The sequence below is a fragment of the Mandrillus leucophaeus genome, unplaced genomic scaffold, assembly GCF_000951045.1.
Source record: "Mandrillus leucophaeus isolate KB7577 unplaced genomic scaffold, Mleu.le_1.0 Scaffold851, whole genome shotgun sequence".
In the NCBI taxonomy this organism is placed as follows: Eukaryota; Metazoa; Chordata; class Mammalia; order Primates; family Cercopithecidae; genus Mandrillus; species Mandrillus leucophaeus.
This window is the reverse complement of record NW_012109264.1, coordinates 975,324-996,707: the sequence shown is the minus strand read 5'-3', so window position 1 is coordinate 996,707 and position 21,384 is coordinate 975,324. Positions and strand designations below refer to the sequence as shown.

Genomic DNA, 21,384 nt, shown 5'->3' with positions numbered 1-21,384 from the left:
TACCTGGCACATAGTAGGTGTTCAACAAATGGCATCTATTATTTATTTTTACCAAAATAAATCATTAAAGCATAGAAACACATTTATATATTCACCTTTAACAGAGCAAATTTGTTGTTCATCCTAAGGCTTAAAAAAAAACCCCAAACTAGGCTGGGCGTGGTGGCTCACGCCTGTAAACCCCAACACTGTGGTAGGCAGAGGTGGGTTCAAGACCAGCCTGGGCAACATGGTGAAGCCCCATCTCTACCAAACACCACCTCCCTCCCACACACAAAACAAAAATTAGCTGGGCATGGTGGCATGCAACTGTGGTCCCAGCTGCTACTCGGGAGGCTGAGGAGGGAGGATCACCCGAGCCTGGGAGGTCAAGGATACAGTGAGCTGAGATTGCGCTACTGCACTGCAGCCTGGGCAACACAGTGAGATCCTGTACCCCCCCCAAAAAAAAAAAAAAATACACCAACCCCAAACTAGTGGTCGTGGGATGAGTACTCACAAATTTATTTAAAACTACTTAATTTATCATGATGTATATTCCCCAAAGATAGAAGCACACATCATTAAAAAATTAACTCATTTTAAGTAAAATGAGAGCACTCATTCTACAACCAGCAAAATAGAGGAAGTGCATACACAGGCTCGTACACGCAGTGAATAGCTTCTAATTTCAAGTAAAAGAATATGCGAGCCAATAACTAGGATCCAAAAATTGAAACTTTCTAAGAAGCCTGGGGTTTTAATATTATTCTGGAAAGAGACACCAATTTTTAAACAGCATTCTTTTGAATCCCTCCAGTTTATCCCCACATAATTTAAGGAGTAATGCTCTCCTGGGTAAGTATATTCACTTTTGGGGGAAAAAAAACCCTTCCTTGACCATTCTGAAGGAACTCATTATTTTAATTTGTTTTCACCTCCCAAGGAGTAATAATAGACCCACAAGAATGCAAAATGCCTTGAAGGCCCAAAGAAATTTGTTTAGATTTTGCTCAATCATGGTATTTCTATCTAAAGCCTTTTAAGAGCTTAAGAATTGTTATTTTTATTAATGAATTTACTGTAATTCAAAAAGATTTAAAAAAAAATCTGGTTATCCACAAACTTGAAAACAGCAAAAAAGGTAAAATTTCCTAGAGACAAGCTGCTTTTGTACACCTTGTGACATTTTATTCTAATCTATTATACCTCTTACATATGCCTGTTAAGAGAATTATTCTCCCCACTGAACACCGCAGGATTAAAATAAGCATTACATGACACCACGGTAAGACACCGAACCTAATTACCAACTCTAGTTACAACTGAATTCACACTGTACCTTCAAGTTTGAGGAAATGCTTAACTAAAAAATAGCTCAAATGAAGTTGTTTGGTTACAAAAGCATTTGCTTCCTATCCATTGATAAATTTAGTACTTTACCTTTAAAATCCTAGATTTCCTTGTGCACTATGAGCTTTTTCTTAAAATACATAATTTAACAAAATGAAAAACTGGAGAGAACACCACACATTTTTTGCCTTAAAAAACACAAATACTCTCTTATAAAACTACTACTTAATTCTAACTGAAAGGGAATGGGAGACAAAAATGTAAGGAAATAAGAAAATCAATGGCTGTCTTTCTTGTAATGAAAAAGCTACAAAACTGTTTATAACAATTTAGCTGTGTTTTGAAAATAAGACTTTCACATCATATGCTTGTGATCAAATTATATACCACTATCATTTTTTCTTGCCCAGAAACATTAAAGGATTTACAAGCCTCAACTTTCAGACCAACAATGTTATAGATTCTAAGAGGCAGCATGTGTTACCAATAAGCTATCATTTATTCTGAATATATCCTGGCATACATTCTAAGGAACCAGCCATATAATAATATGTTCATTTAATTTGAGCAAAAAAAAAAAAGCAAAAAAAAAAAAAAAAGACAAAACTTTAACACAGAGAAAGACCTAGTAGCAGGAATATCCTGAGTTCCTATTCCCAGAAAAAAGTGTATACCTGTAACTGTGTTGCGTGAGAATGTAACTATTCAAAAAGATTAATGTTTTCAACCTAACTCATTTGGTAGAACAGAAAACTCAGTATACCCATGCTTACTATGAACCACATGCTTCCATTTGTAAAAGTATCACACTGTGTTTTTTAAACAATACTGAGAAGCAAACAGTAAGCTCTTTTCTCAAGCCACACCTGACTTATGTGCATTCACATGCTTATGCTTCCGAGGGAATGCCAGCCCCACTCCTACTGTAATGACCCAGGGTCTCTCACAAAGATCAAGATCAAGATGCCAGCCAGGGCTACAGTTGTCTGAAAGTTTGCCTGGGGTTAGATTTGCTTCCATGTCTCACTTGCAGGGCTGGCAAGTGTGTGGTAGTTCTCCATAGGACTGCTTGAGTATCCTCAATATGGTAGCTGGCTTCCTTCAAAGAAAATGATCAGAAAAAGAATGGAAGGACCAGGTGGAAGCTATCTTGCCTATGGACTGGCCTTGGAAATCACATGGCATCACTTCTACTACATTCTATTCATTAGAAGGGAGTTAATAACTCTGGTGGTACATTCAAGGGGAAGGGGGATTAGGCTCTATCTTTGTAAAGAAAATTGCCCAAGAATTACAATAAATTAAAACCTCCACAGTGCCCAAGAAACTAGTCATTTTAATCATACATTAGCAAAAGGGCAAAAGGAGGGAGAAAAGGGAAAGGGACCACTAAGGCAGACTTCCTAAACGACAATCTGTTTCACAGATTAATAATGTTAAAACTTCAAAACTTAGAGAATAACACAGGAAAACTGAATAGCGTGGAGAATTTTCCATTGGTCTAAGCAGTTCACAGAATTGAGTTTTGTTTTGTTTTTTAAAATGTCCTCATACACAACAAGGAAAAGTGAGACACAAATTCCCAGAACAATCTTGAAACTAAAGGGCTTGCATGGAGACAATTTGTTAAAAAACAAAACAAAACAAAACAAACAACAACAACAACCAAAATCCCCTCATTTTTATACTGTGTACTAGTACTGATAAAAGTTTATGTGTAAAAATAGCACATTTTAAGAGTAACAAGCTTCACAATGTTTAGCCATTTTCAAATCACTTTGTGAAGTTGAGTGATTGGTAACCTCCAACCAGAAATATGGAAATGCTTTTTAAATGTTCAAAAAGTATCCCATGGGTTTTGTATCACTTAAGCATTGTGAGAAAACAAGAAAATTATGAAAATGCATTGGGAAACAGATAGCAGGGTTCAGCTTCTTGTGGTTTCTCTGGATGAGGCCAAAAGCCCTTGCAGGGAAACAGCTTGGATTCCACTGAGCATGTATCATGGAAAGCTATGCAACACCACTGTTTTACTCATTTAGTCATTTTTAAAGAATTAAATGTCACAGTGTTGTCCACAAACCCAGCTATACTATACTTGCTCATGACTGCAGAAACCCTATCAGGCCTCAATAGTCTGTGAGGAACCTGGAGGGATCTGAGTTTGTCCCTATATTTCTGAGACAGGACCATGGTAATACTATTTGTGGTCTCATCTGGGAAACACCAAAGTCATCCCACAGATTACAATGCTGGGAGTTTCCATTTGATGGATCCATTCATGAATATTCACGATTAGTGAATATTAATAGCTGGTCTCAGAGAGCTTCCCAGGTAGTAACCCATCCAGCCAACATGTAGCGATTCATTCAACCCTTATTGAGTCCCTGCCATGTGTTAGGTAGAAGACAAATACAAAGTACCTGTAAAGAGCAAAGCTGGGGGCAGCTGGGCTCTCTTTCTGTTATTTGCCAGGTATGGTACCCTGAACAAGTTATTCTGGCTCTCTAAGCCTCAGTTTCATTATCTATAAAATGAGAACAATGGTACTTACCTTATCGGCTTGTTTGGCTTAGCCTAGTACAGCATAAATACACAACGAATATCATTTCCTCCAGGTGGTACTCCCTTAGTACCTTCCTCATACTACCTCAGATCCTTCTTCCTATTTCACCCTTTGCACTTTGTAAGCTTTCTTTTATAGCACTTCCTAGTTTCTAGTTATAAATACTTTCCAGTTTGATGATATGATTAACATTTATCTCTCCCCTACTGGATTGTAAAATTCATGAAGGCGGAGACTTTGATATGCCAAACACCTAACGCCCAGAACAGGAGAATATAATAGGTGCTCAATAAATACCTTTTTGAACAAACTAATAAATTACCTTGACAAATGCATAAACTACGAAGATGAAAAACATAGTACTAGTCTTATCAAAAAGCTCATAGGCCAGTGCAACAGTTCTTAATTTTAGCTGCAAGTTAGAATCCGCTGGGGAATAACATATTTTCTAATCTCAATAGCTAGGCTCTACTCTGGAACAATTCTAGGGTAAGGGTCTGAGAGATTCCTGTTTTTGTTTTTAAGAGTTCTTCAGGTGATCCTAATCAACAAAGGTAAGACTCATTACCTACTCCAAGAGAGATGGTTAATAATTGCAATACAATGGGATGCATGTTCTCCTACAGTATCAGTCTAAAAGAACTTCCTGTGATGATGGAGAAGTTTCTATTTCTGCACTATCCAATATGGCACCCACTAGTCATATATGGCTGTTAAATTCTTGAAATGTGGCTAAAACTGAAGAACTGAATTTTACATTTTATTTTAATTCATTTAAAATTTAAAACCATACGTCACTAGAGGCTACTCTAATAGTACAAACCTAGAAGGAGGGCACACAGAACCCCTAATCCAGACTGGAGAGATTCAATGTTCAGTTAGCTGTGCCACTCCCATCCACAAAGAGGGTGCAGTCTACTGGAGGAGGCTGTACCCAAATTACACATATAGCCCTTGAACTCTCTCCTCTTTACATCCATACAGGAACAATCTCTCCCTTCTCTCATACCCAGGGCAGCTGTGATCAAGGAAATCCTTTAAAGAACAGGAAGAAGCATATCCCCCAGTAGAGGAGCCTTTGTATGAGCTGTTGAGTGATGTGGTCATTGTGGCCAAGGGATGAAATGCATCTTGAGGGAGAACATTTGGAAAAGAGTCACATGGAGGGGGCCTTCAGCACAGTAAATACAGCAGCATCTCACAGCTGTAAAGCAAAGATCTCCTTTTTGCAGCTCACAAGTGTAGAGCCTCAGGCACAAACCATCATCACATTACAGAGAACTGACCGTTCTTCCTGAGACAAATAATGGTTCTCCTTAAGCTCTTTATAAAATCAGGCTGGTCAAATGTTATATGTGGAATCACTGAATTAAAATAGAGAAGGCACTCAAGCATTCATCTAGCTGTCCTTTTCCCCCATCTACCATTTGTTAAGCACCTACTATGTGGCAGGCAGTGTATTAGGGGCCTTAGATCGTCTCTCCTTTTGTCCATACAATCCCCTGCACATTAGATATTATTTTTTTAATTTATGGTAAGGAAATGTAAGACTCCTGGAAGTTAAATCATATACTTGACTTGAACCAGTATAACAAAGCTAGGATTCAAACTCAGACTTAGACTACTTGAGTTTCTCTCTTTTTTAAAAGGGTGTGCAGTGTTCTATTATATATATACTATGGTTTATTTAATAAATCCCTTTTATTTTCTGCTCTTCCAAATCACAACCAAGGCTTCAGTGAACCTCCTTGTATATAATACTTTAAATATATTTTTATTGGTATATAATACACATACCTACAGAAAAGTATATAAATCCTAAGTTCAGCATCTGATGAATTATCAAAAAGTGAACTTCACCATGTAACCACCACTAGCATCAAGAAACGACAATATCAGCACCCCAGAAGCCCGCTTTGTGGCATCTCCTAGTTATTTATCCCACTCACCTCCCGAAAGAGCTAATATCAAATATAAGGGCCTATCACAGTGTAGGAGTTCATTGAAAAAAATGCTAACGGCAGAAGTTATAAATTAGGTATATAACTTAAGCCAAGACCTAAAACAACATTTGGTCATAACTACATGACCATTAGTTATCTACATTAATGAGAAGTTAGTGTTTTATTGGATATAAAGAAATTAGGGAGCAAAATGAAGGCACCAGGGTGCAAACTGTGTTAACAATTAATACTACAGAATGTCTCAAGGCCTGGGGGGTTTAAAAAACAAGAGAATATTAGGTTTCCAGTTTCATTTGGCTAGTGATTCCCAGCTCTGATGAGACGGGAGGGCCATAAAGTACCTGAGGGTTTTGGCTTGTTCACGTTCCATTCAGCTCAATAATTTCATGATGATAAAATTAAGAGGAACAAGCATTTATTGAACTCCCGTAACCTGGCAGACCCTTTTCAGATATGAGCTCATTAAATCCCTTCAACAACTTTTTAAATACCACTATCCTCATGTTACGGAAGAAAAATGGAAGCTCAAGAAGGAGAAATAACTAGCTCAAGGTCACCTTGCTAATAAGAAGTGGATTAGCAAGGATGAAAGCCTGTATCTGTCCAACTTCATGGCCTGTGCTCTTTCTATTATAGTCTGCTGCCTTCCCTCCCAGGTTTTCTGTTAAGTTACAGACCACTGATTTCTTAGAGAAGTAACCTATTGGTAGGTGAGGTGGTACTGCAATAGTAACAAAAGATGTGAGTGAGAAACTCTGAAATCCATTTTATGTTTCCAAGCCTCTCTTCTACAGTGCTGGAGCCTACCATTTTTTGTGGTTACTCTGTTTTTTTTTTTTTTTTTTAAATTTGGTTTGTTTCCTCTTACTCACTGATGACATACTTTTGACTCCAAGGTGACAAAGTCACTAGATAGTTAAAACATTTAGTTACATAGGTTATCTGGTACACCTTCCAACAAAAGAAAAGATGATAGTTCACAGGTCTGTTGAGGTCTGAATTTAACTTTGCCCCCTCCTCTCTAACTTTTTCCACGACCATCGCCAATATTTTCAAATGTGTACAGGTACACTGAAGAAGGGAAAAGATTCTGATGTGTTTTAACTGAAGCCACTGAGTTACAGGTTGACCAGATTCACACAGAAATTTTATCTATTTCATGTCATTTGTGACAAAATTACTCATAACTCTATTAAGCACTTAAGGGTATAGTAAAATCCACTGCGACTAATGCTTTCTCTTCTTTCTGTTTTGGAAACACTAATAGGCTTGGGCTGATAGTCGAGATAAGAGAAAAAAAGAGAAATTTCTTTTACCTACTTACTTTTCCATTTGCGTCAAGTTTCCTATAAACTTAACATCTTTTAAATAACTAAGAAAACTCTGTAGACATTATTTATAATTCATGTTATCTGATTTTTAGTAAGTGCTTACCTTGACCAGAATTATATATTGCTTTTACAGACTTCTTCACTTTCTGAAGGGCTGTTCTATCTTGGTCTAGAGCCTAAAAGAGAAAAAAGGGGGAAAAGGTATTAGAAGATTTGGTAAATTAAAAAAAAAAAAAAGAAAAATTCATTTGTAATTGCATTTGTTTTCCTGAGTACCAGAGCAACAGCAAACTGACATATTCATTAACAATGAATCATTTCAGACTGGAAGTCCCTGGGATCTGGGTAGTTACAGTTTCAGGAGAAGTACAGTCATTCCACAAAGCTCAGTGTGTGAAATGGATAGCATTCTAGTCAGTCAATTATCATGCTAAGTTACGCACAAGAAAGATAATACAAGACACCTAAGAAATCTTAAGGCTTGTATTCTCTCATGCATTTACAATCTGGTAAGGAGAAAAAGCAAGCATAGACATGAATGGCACAATACCCAGGCAAGAGGACACTGTCATTTTATCACCTAAATGGTAATTTTAGCCAGAAAAATGTTTCAAGGAGTATAATGAGTAGGAATGACCTGAAGAGCTTTTCACAGTGCTTTTAAGTTTTGGGATTTCTTTTAGTGTTAAAAAAAAATACTTATGACATACGGCAGTTGAATTTTAGCAGTATTTTAATTTAAAAAAATAGTTTGGAAAATGCCATCATGATGCTGGTAACGCTTTTAAATTATTTCTTAGATGATGAATCAACACATTAATCTACTTGTGGTACAAGCGGGAGGCTTCTAAGAGTCTATTGTTGTTGATTCTTAATCCAGGTACAGGATATACAATTGTGTTTAGTTTGTTAAAATTCAGCAAATTGTGCATTTAGGATATGTACTCCTTTCTGTACGTGTATTACACTCAAAAAACAAGTTTAAAAGGGGGCATAGTCAATGTACTTGGCACACTGGACTAGCTTCTTAAAACAATTTTAGGCCCCTTTCTACTACTTCAAGGGTCTGTGGTCAGCCTGGGAACCCCCAGATGATATGTCAAGATTTGCAGGGCATGAGCAATAACAGTAATAAACTGCATAAATAAAATTTTAAAACATTAAATGTACACTCACATCCATTACATCATCTAAACCTTGGAACTTCAGACCAGAAAACTGAAGCCCGTAGAGGCTAAGTACTTCCCTGAAGAAGCTGAAAAGGATAAAAGCAATGGTAGCAGGCACCTACAATTCCCCTTATGGAAAACGGTCTTTCCTACCATTTTCCTTCACCTCTTGTTCTCTAGACCCCAATGTCTGGCTGGGTAAGCACTAGACTCATACTGGACTCAATGACATTCCTAGGATTTCTGGGCTTGGAAACAAGCTCAGTCCCTTTCTGGTCACATCAGCTTAGGACTGCCAGTAGTTCTGTTTCTTGATGTGAGGAAAAATGTGGCCAGAGAGAATGACACTAACAGAGACACAGTTACAGAGAAAAGAGGTAGAGACAGTCCTCTGGCATCCGAGTTTTCGCTTCCAGCTGTTCCCAAGGCATATGTCACTGTTAACCTTCCTATAGTCTGAGTACATGAGACAACAAATTCCTTCTGTCCTAAGCCAGTTGAGCTTGGAATTCTGTCACTTGCAACCACAGGTCCTAAATAACACTAGAACTAACATTTACTGAGCACTTACTAGACATGAGGTATAAAACTTATTATATTTATAAAACACATCAATTATATAAGATATATATGCTTTCAAATATTTTATCTCTTTGCATTGCATCTTTATAGAAATTCTGTTAAAGATCATCTTAATTTTTCAGATAAGGAAATGTAGTAGACCTTCAATAAATATTTATAGAAAGGGAAGGCGAGAAAGGTTAAGTAACTTTCCCAAGGTCACAGAGGCAGAAAATGATAACATCACATTCCACGCTTATATCTACCAAATCCCAAAGTGTATGCTTTCTTTACTGGGATGTTGAGACAAAAAACAGGGTTTCCAGACTGCAAGTCTAACACTATTTCCACCATACCCATCACTACATTCTAACTCCGTATCTTGTCACATCCACTGCCCACCTGTACTTCTGTTCAATATCTCCCTTTAAATACACTTATATCTCTTTTAAAAAATTTAAATGACTGTATTGTAAAGAGCTAAAATAAATGAAAAACCATGATCATTTGCCATTGATAGGAGATACCCTGAAAACTACAATGTACCTCTACCTATACAAAATGCTCCTTGGCTTAGGATCTCAAGTCATCTCACATACCTGTCATGCTGCATGTCATGCTTAAGGAAATGTTTTATGAGACATTTCAGGGAAGAGACAAATTTTGTATTACTGAAAAGATTTAAGATTTGCACTGTAGAGGAAAGAGGGAAGATAACCAGTATTTAACAAACACTTGGTATAAACCAGAAAGCATGCTAAGAGGTTTACATAGATTTTCTCAGTTAATTCTCACAAAAGTCCTAGGAAATAAATATTATTATTATATCCATTTTATGAATGAGGAAACAGAGGCTTGGCTTAGAAAGGTTAACTTGTCCAGGGTAGCTGAGCTGGAATTTGAACCCAGGTCTCTGACAACACAGAGCCTTATCTTCTAACCACTACCTAATTCTGCATTCTAATGATATCTGCGATAAGCTGAGACTAAAAACAGTCTCATTATATGGGGGAGGTGGCAACTACATACCAGTTTTGAGATAAACCTGAGTTTTAAAAAAATATGAGACATTTAGATGGAAAATGATGCAAATAAGCATTTACTTAAAAGTAAATTTACTTAAAAAATGGGTTTATTCCTAGATGAACTGTTTCTGTGATGTCATTTTTTTAAAATGCTAAAAATAGTCATTAATTTTTTTCTATACTTATGATTGTCCTTTTTCCCTGATAAAAAACCTTGGGCCTTAGAGAAATTAGTTAGCTTGCCAAGCGTCACATACCAAGTAAGAGAAGAGCCAGCCTATGCTTTTTCAACCATGCCATCTAATCTGTTGTGGAAGGCAAGTCCAAGTTTCCCCTGAATCTTAACATTTCTTAATTACTTTCAAGAAAGAAACAAAGACCTGCTTCTGGAGGAAAATAAACTATCGGTTATCTTTGCGGGAATAATGACCAAAAAAGGTGACTGTAGTCTAAGAGAAATTACTAAGTGGACTTTACAGTTAACTCCAAATGAGCAAATGAATGTGAAAGATTTCAGCCATAACATTTTTTGAGACTATCTACCTACTTCCTTCCGTTGGAGGGGGAGCGGGTACAGTCTCAGAATTTTTGTTGAATGTTTACCAACTTGCTTATGAACTGTTAGGGTGTAAAGTTCACCTACTCACTTTTAAAGTTTATTGAAAGCATCCCCATTTGACAGCTACAGTCAGTTAACTCTAGGTGACACTTCTTTTTCTTTTAAGCTCGAGTGTTTGGCCACTGGCAAAAATAAGCTAAATAAAATGCACTTTTAAGAGCCTCCTGTTTTAGAGAGCCAGGGGATACTGTCCTTCAGTCAAACAAGGCTCCCTCTAGAAATAACACATGTCTAAGTGTGCTACAAAGTTTTATTCCCATAAATGCCAAACAACAACTGCAGTGACATCCTTTGAAATGTCATATATGTAAAATTAAATAAGGGCTAAGAGAAAAATGGTAGATATTATAGGCTATAAGATTATCTTTCCCAAATCATTAAAAGTAGGATAAAACATGTGCGGGCATTTTTAAGTATGTGTCTGCAGTTGAACAACACAAAAGGGTGGCGTGAGCGGGAAAGAATGAATTAACAAATACATGAATAAAGGAGAATGTAAAGTTGTGCCATACGACATCATTACATTCTCTTTAACATTACATAACTAAAGATCAGGGATGGTAATCTAGGAGAGTACTTCCAACCTTGACACGAAGACTTTCTACTTTTATTTCACACATAGTCTTAACAAGTTTTGTCATTTGAATCTAGGCACAGAGAAGATGCAGGCTGCTGCAAATCAGAGAGAGGCCACTGGGAAGCCATACTGATGGAGGCACTACATGAGAGCTGACAGCCAAAAGGATGTAGAAAAATTACAGAAACCAGACCATAAGGATGGAAAAGTCCTTTGAGACTTTGAGGACAGGAAGGGTAGCATACCCCTGTAGGCCGAGTGGTATCCCTCAGTCACAGCAGAGTGAAACAGCGATGTTCTCAGAGACGTGTATGAATCTGACCATGCCTGCTCAGGGCATTTGAACTAGTTGATTGCTCTGCCTAGAACTCTTCCCCCAAGCTCTCTGGATGACTGGATCTTTCTTCTTACACAGGCCTCAGATTAAAAGTCCTTTCTCCACAAAAGTCTTCTAAGGATACCCTACAGCAGTGTACACACTCGACCCACCCAAGGGTTACTCTCGAATGCACCTCATGCCAGTTTTTCCATAGTGTTACCACACCCTGAAATAATCCTGTTCATGATTTGTTTGCTTTTACGGTATTTCTCTAGAAGAATGGAAGTTCTATGAAAGCAGGGGCTTTGTATAACCTGTTCATGGCTGAGTTCCTATTCCCAGTGTCTAGCACACAGTAGATGCTCAAAAATGCTTATGAAATGAAGCGACAAATTACTGAATACATAAACTCATCAGTATAATCATCTCCACAAAACAGAAAAGTAGGCAACATAAGACTTGTTTTGAAAATGGTTGATAAAATAGTTTTAAATTTAGAAAACATGGTCCTCTGTAATTCTTCCCCTAATGGTTGCGAACAAAGTTTAAAGGCATACATATCTAATATGTATAGCCATATATGTAGAAGAGATATGACTATACAGTGATGAGAATAATGTCTTAAGAGGACATTGCCTTCAGTTATTCTGTGAACTTTCTTTAAAAATATTTTATTGAAATATATTTACGTTAACTGAGAAATGGCAATACTGTTGCCACTATTCATTAAGATTTTCTAAAATTCTAACTATTTTAGAATTACTTTCTAAATCTATGGCACTTTCTATATACTCAAGTGGTAAAATTGCTCTTAATTTGGGTAGATTTGATTTTAGATAATAACCACAATTCTTTGGAGCTAAATTTTATGAATATGTTTACAGAGGCAGGAAATAGTATATAACAATAAAATATCACCATAGAATTTCCTAGAGATATGCCAAGGTAGCAGGGAATTATACCTGTGCTGTGAGCATTCAATACGTTAATGTGCCTAGAAGTGGCTAGCACAAAGCCTTGAATGGAGCAGGTGCTCAAAAACGACTAGCTATCATTACTGTCACCTCAGAAGGCGGCTGCCAGTGAAACACTTGGAGCAGCGACAGCAAAACATCTCTGAAACAAATACTCCTATACCAAAGTGATTTCCTTAAAAAAAAAAAAATTTTTTTTTTTAAACTTCCACTTGAAAAAAAAGGGCTTCCATTGTATTGTTTTATAGTATATTCAGAGAGGTCACTTAAAAAAATGCTTTTTAATGGATGCATTTGTCCCATAATCACCACAAGGTAAACGTTCTTATATGTGTTATTCCTTTAACAGGGGAAGCAAGGAATGCTACTTTGGCCTAATTTTGGTTTAGACTGATTACTTCAGCCTTGAGTTTGTTAGGCAATCATGCTACCTTGATGGGAGGAGTGAGGATTGCAGAGTAATGTGTTTAGGGATGTCTAATTAACACTTGCATAAGAGGATGAAAAAGTGACATAAGTTCTCATGCAGCCTCACGCCAAATCAGTAAATTATTTATCCATTTTAAGTCTCCATATGCTAGAACACATACATGAATAATCATAATGTGAAGGCATAAGCTCTTTCTGTGCATTCATTCACATTGTTCAATGTGATCATGAGTAGAGCTGTCGATAAAGGTGCCAGAAGAAAGAATGACAATGAAGAATTGTCACTGTCTCCTCCTCAAAAAGGGGAGAGATACAGGCAAACCATGCAAATGTGTGCTGTCGGCCTTCCTGCATAGATTTTGGTATCTGTGGGGGTCCTGGAACCAATTTCTCTGAGATTTTTTCTCATGATCATCAAACTTGGGTTTTTACATCATTTAGGCATTTATTCATCCAGTCAGTGTGCTAGACGCTTCAACAGGCACCAGCCTAAGTGTGAAAACCAAATTGTGCATCTACCTCTCCTTAACCAGCTGCAGGCCTCCTCACTTCTTGCCACAGCAAAGCAGCAGCAACAAAACCCTTTGCTAGAAGACATGGGAAGCCTGGTAAGGCTTCTGATAGGACTGATAAAGTAAGCTGTTCATAAAACATTTATTATTGCTAGCCTGGGGCTTGCTTTATCCATACTTCTCAAATCATTCCACTCTGTATCTTATTTTTCAGATGTTTAAGTACCTGTGTCTCTCCCCGTACTCCATCAACTGAAAACTCTGTAAGAATAATACCAGGATAATATTCATGTTTATTTCTTCACATAGAAGATGCTTTGTAAGGATTCACTGACATGAATGAAACGAATCTCTCTCCCTCTCTCTTTTTGGAGGAAGAAAGGAAAGATGAATGAATTCACTGTTCTTCTAATAAAACAAAGTCCTCGCTACTGCCTGTAAGGCCCTATGTGACCCAGCCTTTTGCCCTCTCCCCTCTGTTCCCATACCCTCCACTACTCATTATGTTCCAGCCACACCTACAGTCTTTCAAACCCCAATGCACCAGTCCTGCCTTAAAGCTTTTAGAATTGCTGACCTCTCTCCTGAAATCTTTTTCTTAAAACTCTCTTCGTCTAAATCTAAATGGGCCTGGCTTGTACCTTCTCTCTTTTTTTCTGGCTTTCAGCTCAAATGTCACCTCACAAGGACATTCTGATGGCCCAACTTCCAGTCACTCTCCATTCATTACCCTCTCTTACTACCTAGGAAGAACTAACAATCTCTGAAATGATCTTATTGTCATGCTCCTGCGATTACGATCTGTCCCAATAGAATGTAATCTCTCAAAGAGGTGGTACTATCCTGTTCACGGCAATGTCACCAGCATAGAAAACAATAAGAGATGTGCAGTAAATATCTATTAATTTTTTTAAATTTCCCTTCTTTTCACAGGAAAAATGTATTAAATTCATTTTAAAGATTTGTGTTAGTCACTGATCTGGCTGGAGAGCCGAATCAAGGGTGTACAGATCACCCTGTTGTAACCTAAAAGGCCCCAACAGGTAGCATGGTATCAGACTTACTAGAGCACTCAGTGGAAGCTGACTGAATGAACAAGCAAACAAACGGAAGGTGAAGGAATGAATATCTTCCTTATGTCTGTGTCTGACATTTGAGGACCTGTTGGTGGTTTCAGTTAAACTGACCTGAGTACTATGTGCATATGAACTCCTTGTTGCCTTGCCCTTTCCTACACTAGTGAACAGATGGTCCCAGAATCTTCTGACTACTTGAAATTAAAAACAAGAATGCCCATTCCCGGAGACTGTGGAAGAATCCAAAATGATCATGTGGGCACAATAAACCCTGCCAAAGCAGCTCTATCTCCTCATCTGAAAGGGTAAGTGGAGTGGCCATAAATGAAATTAAAACCCAACTAGTCTGAAAATACCTCTCATCATTTCCCCTCACTAGGATTATCTTTCTATGCACTCATCCACCCAGCAAACATTTACTAAGCAATGGCTAGGGGTTAGGCTATAAAGATACAGAAGTGAGTGAAACATAGCTTGTCTGTATGGCACACCTTTGGAAGAGCAAAATAAGTCTCATGGGGTTCCAGGGATAACAAAAAGAAGGTTGGAAAGGAATTAAGAAGAGAATAAGGAACTAACTAAGAGTGTCCCCTGTGGGCCAAGTGCTGCCCTAGGTCAATTCCATCTTCAACCCCTGCAATCCTAGAGGAGACGCCGCTCATGGCATTCTACCTGACACTCCTCTTACAACAAGCCAGAAAGGAATGGGAGTAAGGGTGCAGACAGGAAAGACAAGTTGAGGCAGAGAGAGCAGAACAGAAACAGGAAAAGTACAGCCCCAATTACAGCAGTTTGAGGAGCTGAGGCGTGGAGTGCTAAGAATCATCCTGTGTAACAACTATACAACACCCACAGTTAGTGGGGTTCAACCAGGAAGCAGCAGCACAGAATACTTGCCAACAGAGGAAGAGGGACCTGGCAGCAGCAGCTTATATGAAACGAAGACGTAAAGATGTTATCATTTGTTAGTTTCAAGATTAATATGAGTTGAATGAGGCTGCCATGAAGGGGAAATGACCAACCTAAAATAAAATTTGATTTGCATAACACAGCCCCAAAATTGAAAGTTGATATGTGATCTGCAAATAAAGGTTTTAAGATGTTTTTCTGTGCTGTTTTAGACTATAAAAAGTATCCTTAAGATTCTCCTGTGTTTATAAAGATTTCTATCAGAAACATTTAATGTCCGCTACAGTGCCTACAGCTTAATGGTTGCATGGTTCTCAGCTGGAATTTGACCCAAAAACAGCAAAGATCTGTAGATCCTAAACTTTGAAGAGTTACTTCACAGTTCAGATCCTTGGCAAAAATTTAACATACTACCTTCGGCCAGTATCTCCTAAACAATTCTAAGGATTTAGTCCATGCAAGAAAATATCACCAAGCTATCAACTTCCCGAGCCAAAGAAAAGGTATTGCATAAAACTAGCTCACAAAAGTCTGCTTTCCTACGTAGGCATAAATTATTTGTTAGGTGTGTATACGTTTTGAGGCAGGGCCTATGTTAGGCCCAGAGTAGGCCTCAATAAATATCAGTCAAATAAATCTGACTCTATATTAAAAGCATCAAGAATTAAAGCTGTACAGAAGAAAACTGGAACTCAATAATGCTGCTGTTTATTTCTCACGTACTGTTTGTTTTAAAGCCTTAATGTTTATTCCAATCACTCAAAGGAAGCACCATCTTAACTAAGGTAAATATTGCAACACATATTTTTTGTTTGGGTAGCACATGTAAAAGTATTCACTTTCTAATCGCCCCAGGACTCTTGGAGGTTACAATGGTTCCCAAGCCTTATCTTGCTTTTCAAAAGTCAGTCACATCAAGTATCAATGATGAAATCATTTTATAATCATTTATGAAGGCTTAGGACCTGGATGAAGCACACTTCTCTCAATTAATTACCACGAGTTGTAGAGGAAGTCTTACAAAGTTCTACATATAACACGGGCAAAAGGAAGCCACTTGCGGTGAAGGGCCTGCCTACCTCCCTCCCCCGCACCCCATCACGGGAAAAGCAGACACTGAGAGAGACTAGATGAGTGAGAGGAAGGTATGGGCCTCCTATCATATCAACAACCTTTTCATTAAACCACTCTGCCTTTTGTACCAATGGCACAATTCAGCAATGTGTATAGAGAAAGGAAAATAGATCCCCTTCAAAACCCTTGATAGGGTTTGGCTCTGTGTCCCCACTCAACTCTCATGTCGAACTGTAATCCCCACATGTCAGGGAAGGAGCCTGGCGGGAGGTGATTGGATCATAGGGGTGGTTCCCCCCATTCTGTTCTCATAATAGTGAGTGAGTTCTCACAAGATCTGATGGTTAAAAAGTACGGCTCTTCCACTCTCTCTCCTGCAGCCTTGTGAAGAAGGTGCTTGCTTCCTCTTTGCCTTCTGCCAAGACGGTAAGTTTCCTGAGGCTTCCCCAGCCATGCGGAACTGAGTCAATTAAACTTCTTTTCTTTATAAATTACCCAGTATCAGGTAGTTCTTTATACCAGTGTGAAAACAAATACAACCCTTAAAATCAAACCTGTCACCCTAAACAAGTACAGCCATTCCATACATTCTGTAAAGAGAACTCAATCCACCTCTGAGGGCTAAGCTAAGTCTTGCTTTTCTCTGGGAAGCTCATTCTCTGCACCTAATCAGTAGAATCCTTGATGATCCCACACCATCTGGCACTAAGTTACTACCAGTATCCACAGTTCTAAGTGATCATTAATGTTCTAGAAATCAACTACCATTTGTTAAGAGGTCCAACCTTTGCCTCTTGGAAGAAACACAGCCTACTCACGCGTCAAGCTACCATCTTGAGAGGTGTAAAGCCATGGCTACAAACACAAGCTTTGAGGCCATAGAGAACTGTGTCACTTCTTGCTTGGCTACCACGCACTGACTGCGTGACCCTGGTCAAGTTAGTTACTCTCTCTGATACCAAAGGTACTGTTAATGCCTTTCTCATATAATACCTGACACAGACATGTGTTTGCTTCTTTTCCTCCTTTTCCCAATGGTCTTCAGAGTCTGATTTTAGCTCATTTTTGTCTCTTTTCTCCCCAATATTGATGATGATAGAATGACAATGTGACACTGCCATTAATTTTATATCATATAATCATCACAGTAACTTATAAGAAGGTTTCTATTACCTATGTTTTACAGATAAGAAAATTGAACATCAGAATGGCCCTAAGATATGCAGCTAATAAGACAGCCAAGATTCCAAAGCAGATCTTCCTGATCCGAAGGTCTATATTCATAACCATGTTGCTCTCCAACCCTTCAACCTGACACAATGGGGTTCAAAAGATGGAGGATCCTTAAAGAAAACAAGGATTCAGTAATCAGGCTACTAGACGATCAGTTTCAAAGACTTTTTCTTCCCATTCCAGGAGGCTCCATGTAAAACAGCTAAAGAGTAGTTGAGATAAAAAGCAAAGGGGGGAAGGAGTCAACTTGCAGGTCACTGGGGTTGTGTCACCCAAGCAGCTCAGATTTGGGCTGCACATCAGCCATTTCACATAGGTCTATCTGCTAAATACTTTGCTCAGCATAGTGTCAGTTAAAACCACAGAGGGGCTTTCCATTTAGCTTCAGGCACACCCTGGGAACTACAGCCTTTGTGGACTTCACAAATTGAGAACTAGAGTCTTGACAATGGGCATCATTTTCACTAAAACTGATTGCTGACATATGTACCTGCACACAGAAAATAGGCTTAATATAAATAACCAACTACACCACCAGGTGGAGATGCAAAGGCTTGTGAGAGTTTCCAGGTGCCCTTTAAAATACTGGTGACTTACTGAAAACCACCACTGAGAGTGACTGACTGGTAGAAAAACCCTTGAAAATAATTAGTGGGCCTATCTGTGGGATCGGGAAAGAAAACAGGAGCTTACTCATCAAAGAGGAATAGTTTATCTTTCTGGTATTTCTAATCCTAACTCTGGCCCATTGAGAGGTCACTCAAACATTTAGTCTGTGCTGAGGAATGTGGCGGGGGGAATGAACAGGCATATACGGCTCCTCCATCTACAAAGACCTATACCTCCAGGCATCAAGTCTGTTCTAGGTGTGGGGATACCTGGTGAAGACAAGAACGTTCTCTTCTTCAAGGTGGACTAGATAGAGAACAACCATGTGCATGCCAACATTCTGAGAAAAGATGCCCTTGGTGTGAAGAAGCATTAGGGAGATCAGATGCCTGAAACAATAGGCAACAGGAGGTTTGAAGAGATACACTGGGACCCATCACACAGCGAGGAAACGGCCATGGTAAGGACACTGGATTGTATTCTGGAGGACACTGGATTGTATTCTGGAGGCCGCAGTTTGGCCAAGAGGGAGCCTCTAGGGTTTTAGAACAAAGACGTAATTAGCTCTGACCCTGAGAAAAATGACTCTGACTGTTGTGGTGAAAATGGAAGGTAAAGGGGCAAGACTGGAAAGGGAGGAGACGAGCTGGGTATTACACCACAGAACTTCTCTGAAGTATTTCTGTTGTGGTTCAATCCACTTCCTCCTCTGGGACCACACCCCAAACTCAAGTCTTCCTCCAAATCTTCTCTTCCTCCCTCCTCCATGTCTCTTTAGTATCACAGTGATGGCACAAAGATGTTCACCTGGACACTAAAGTCACATTCTTTTTGTTTAACCCTCTTCCCAAGAGGCCGCAAAATTCTGCCAATTCAATCTCAGCAGCATTTCTTTTTCCGTTGTTTTCTATTTTTTAGAAACAGGGGTCTCATTAAGTTACTAGGCTAGATTCAAACCCCTAGGCTCAAGGGATCTTCCTGTCTCAGCTTCCAGAGCAGTTGAGACTACAAGTGTGGGCCTCTATGCCAGGATATTCTGCAGCATTTCTGAAACCCATTCCAAGGGCTCCTGTCTTACTTTAGGACTTAATCATGCCCCAGCCAGATACTTCCACAGCCTCTAGCAGTTCATCCTCCACCCATCCATCTTCTGCACTGTTGCTGAGTGTTTCTAAGTATGTCTAGTCATGCCACTCTCTAACTTTAAAACAGAATCAAGTGGAACCCCCAACCATGGCTCATAAAGCCCTTCTCTGCCTCACCTCACTTTCACAAACTCCCTTTTGCAGCCAGCCCACCCTTGTCATTGTGACTATCCACTTTATATTCCTGGCTCTCCAAGTTCATGATGTCCAAACATGCCAGGCTCCTTTCTGGCCTTTATGACTCTGGAGATGCTAATTCTAGTAGCTAAAATTTTCCCTTTTCTGAACAATACTTCTGCCTTTCACCTTTTTCTCCATCATCTTCTTAACAATTTTACAAGCTCTTCTTCAACCTTTAAGATTGGGTTTTATCACCCAATAAGAAATTTTCACTGCCCCCTGTCCCCAGTTAAGAAATAATCTCTCTTCATTCACCAGTGCTATGAGAGCACCTGCCAGGTTATAATGACGTTTTCCTCACATTTTTATCTTGGCAAAGAACAGTTATTAATCTTTTAAGATACCAGACATACCTATGTATGTGTTTATTTATATATTATTTCTTCCCAGTTGTAGAGCCATCTTGCTGGACCTGCACCCCAGGGTGTAGGAGAAGATCTAGATGTGTCCAGTGCACAGAAACTGGAACCTACCATCTAAATTTGACTGCCCCTCAGATGTCTCTGGTTTTCAGCTTCCTGACCTGCAAATGTGCAAGACTACACCAATCTGCAGTCTCTCCTGGCTCTGATTTTTGAAAATCAAGTATTTTCAAATCCTAGGAACATTATTCTTCTAACTCTCTTAGCATGTTAGATTTCCTTTTAAATGAAAGCAATTTTAATTTTAAAAAAAGTAACACAAATAGCATCAACACGGATATATATCTGGGAAAGTATCTGATATTCAAGATTTCCATGCAATTAAAAAGATAGGCCATAGTGTCAGGCTCAGATTCTAATTCCAGCCATTTCTATGTCCCTATTTTGCATCCTCTGACTCCAAGAAATATTCTGAAAAGTTGACCTTGAATTTAATATTCAAAGACTTCATCAATCTAAGAAGACATGCATTAATAATGTCTTTTTGGAGATGAAGAAACGGAGTTAGAAAGCAGGGATCCGGCCGGGCGCGGTGGCTCAAGCCTGTAATCCCAGCACTTTGGGAGGCCGAGACGGGCGGATCACGAGGTCAGGAGATCAAGACCATCCTGGGGTGAAACCCCCTCTCTACTAAAAAATACAAAAAACTAGCCGGGCGAGGTGGTGGGCGCCTGTAGTCCCAGCTACTCGGGAGGCTGAGGCAGGAGAATGGCGTAAACCCGGGAGGCGGAGCTTGCAGTGAGCTGAGATCTGGCCACTGCACTCCAGCCTGGGCGACAGAGCGAGACTCCGTCTCAAAAAAAAAAGAAAAAAAAAAAGAAAGCAGGGATCCAGGGCCAAAAACTAGTAAATGGAAAAATCAGGATTTTAACCCCGGAAAGTTTAACTCCAAAGTCTGTGCTTTCTGCCATGTCTGACTGCTTCTCCAATTAAAAAAACCATGTTTTATTCTACTTTTTATCATGTCCAAGTATAGCACATGCTAAGCTTACTACAGCTGTTTCACGTTCCTAGCTTCTGAGAACAGAAGTTTGAAGGGAATACAAGCAGTAAGTCATTGGTGACTTCTCCATTTCAGTTATGCATTTAGACCCAATTGTTTATTCATTAAAACAAACCTCAGAGCTGCCAACCACAGATCTGGTCATTGTCGGTTTGTTTTGTTTTATTTTTTAATAAGGAGAGAAAGACCTAATTTGGCAGAGGAGACCAAGAAGCCCGGGCTATACATTTGCATAAAGATGATTACTAAAAATGAAGAATTGCTTCTCATAAAAAAATTGATGGAGTTAAAAAAAAAAAACATCCAAATGAATTAAACCAGCAGTTCTTATCCTGTGATTTGTAGAAAACTGTTT

At 38.9% G+C, this 21,384-nt stretch overlaps 1 protein-coding gene across 1 annotated transcript in view; it reads right to left on the bottom strand.

The window, feature by feature from the left end:
* ASAP1 (ArfGAP with SH3 domain, ankyrin repeat and PH domain 1) overlaps window positions 1-21,174 on the bottom strand; it is a 204,880-nt gene extending 183,706 nt beyond the window's left edge. The window contains exons 1-2 of the mRNA XM_011968634.1: window positions 21,145-21,174; window positions 7,297-7,369 (exon numbers count right to left, since the gene is read on the bottom strand). Of these exons, the coding sequence (XP_011824024.1) occupies window positions 7,297-7,369; window positions 21,145-21,174 (103 nt within the window). The remainder of the gene's footprint in view (window positions 1-7,296; window positions 7,370-21,144) is intronic.
* Window positions 21,175-21,384: the final 210 nt, after the last annotated feature.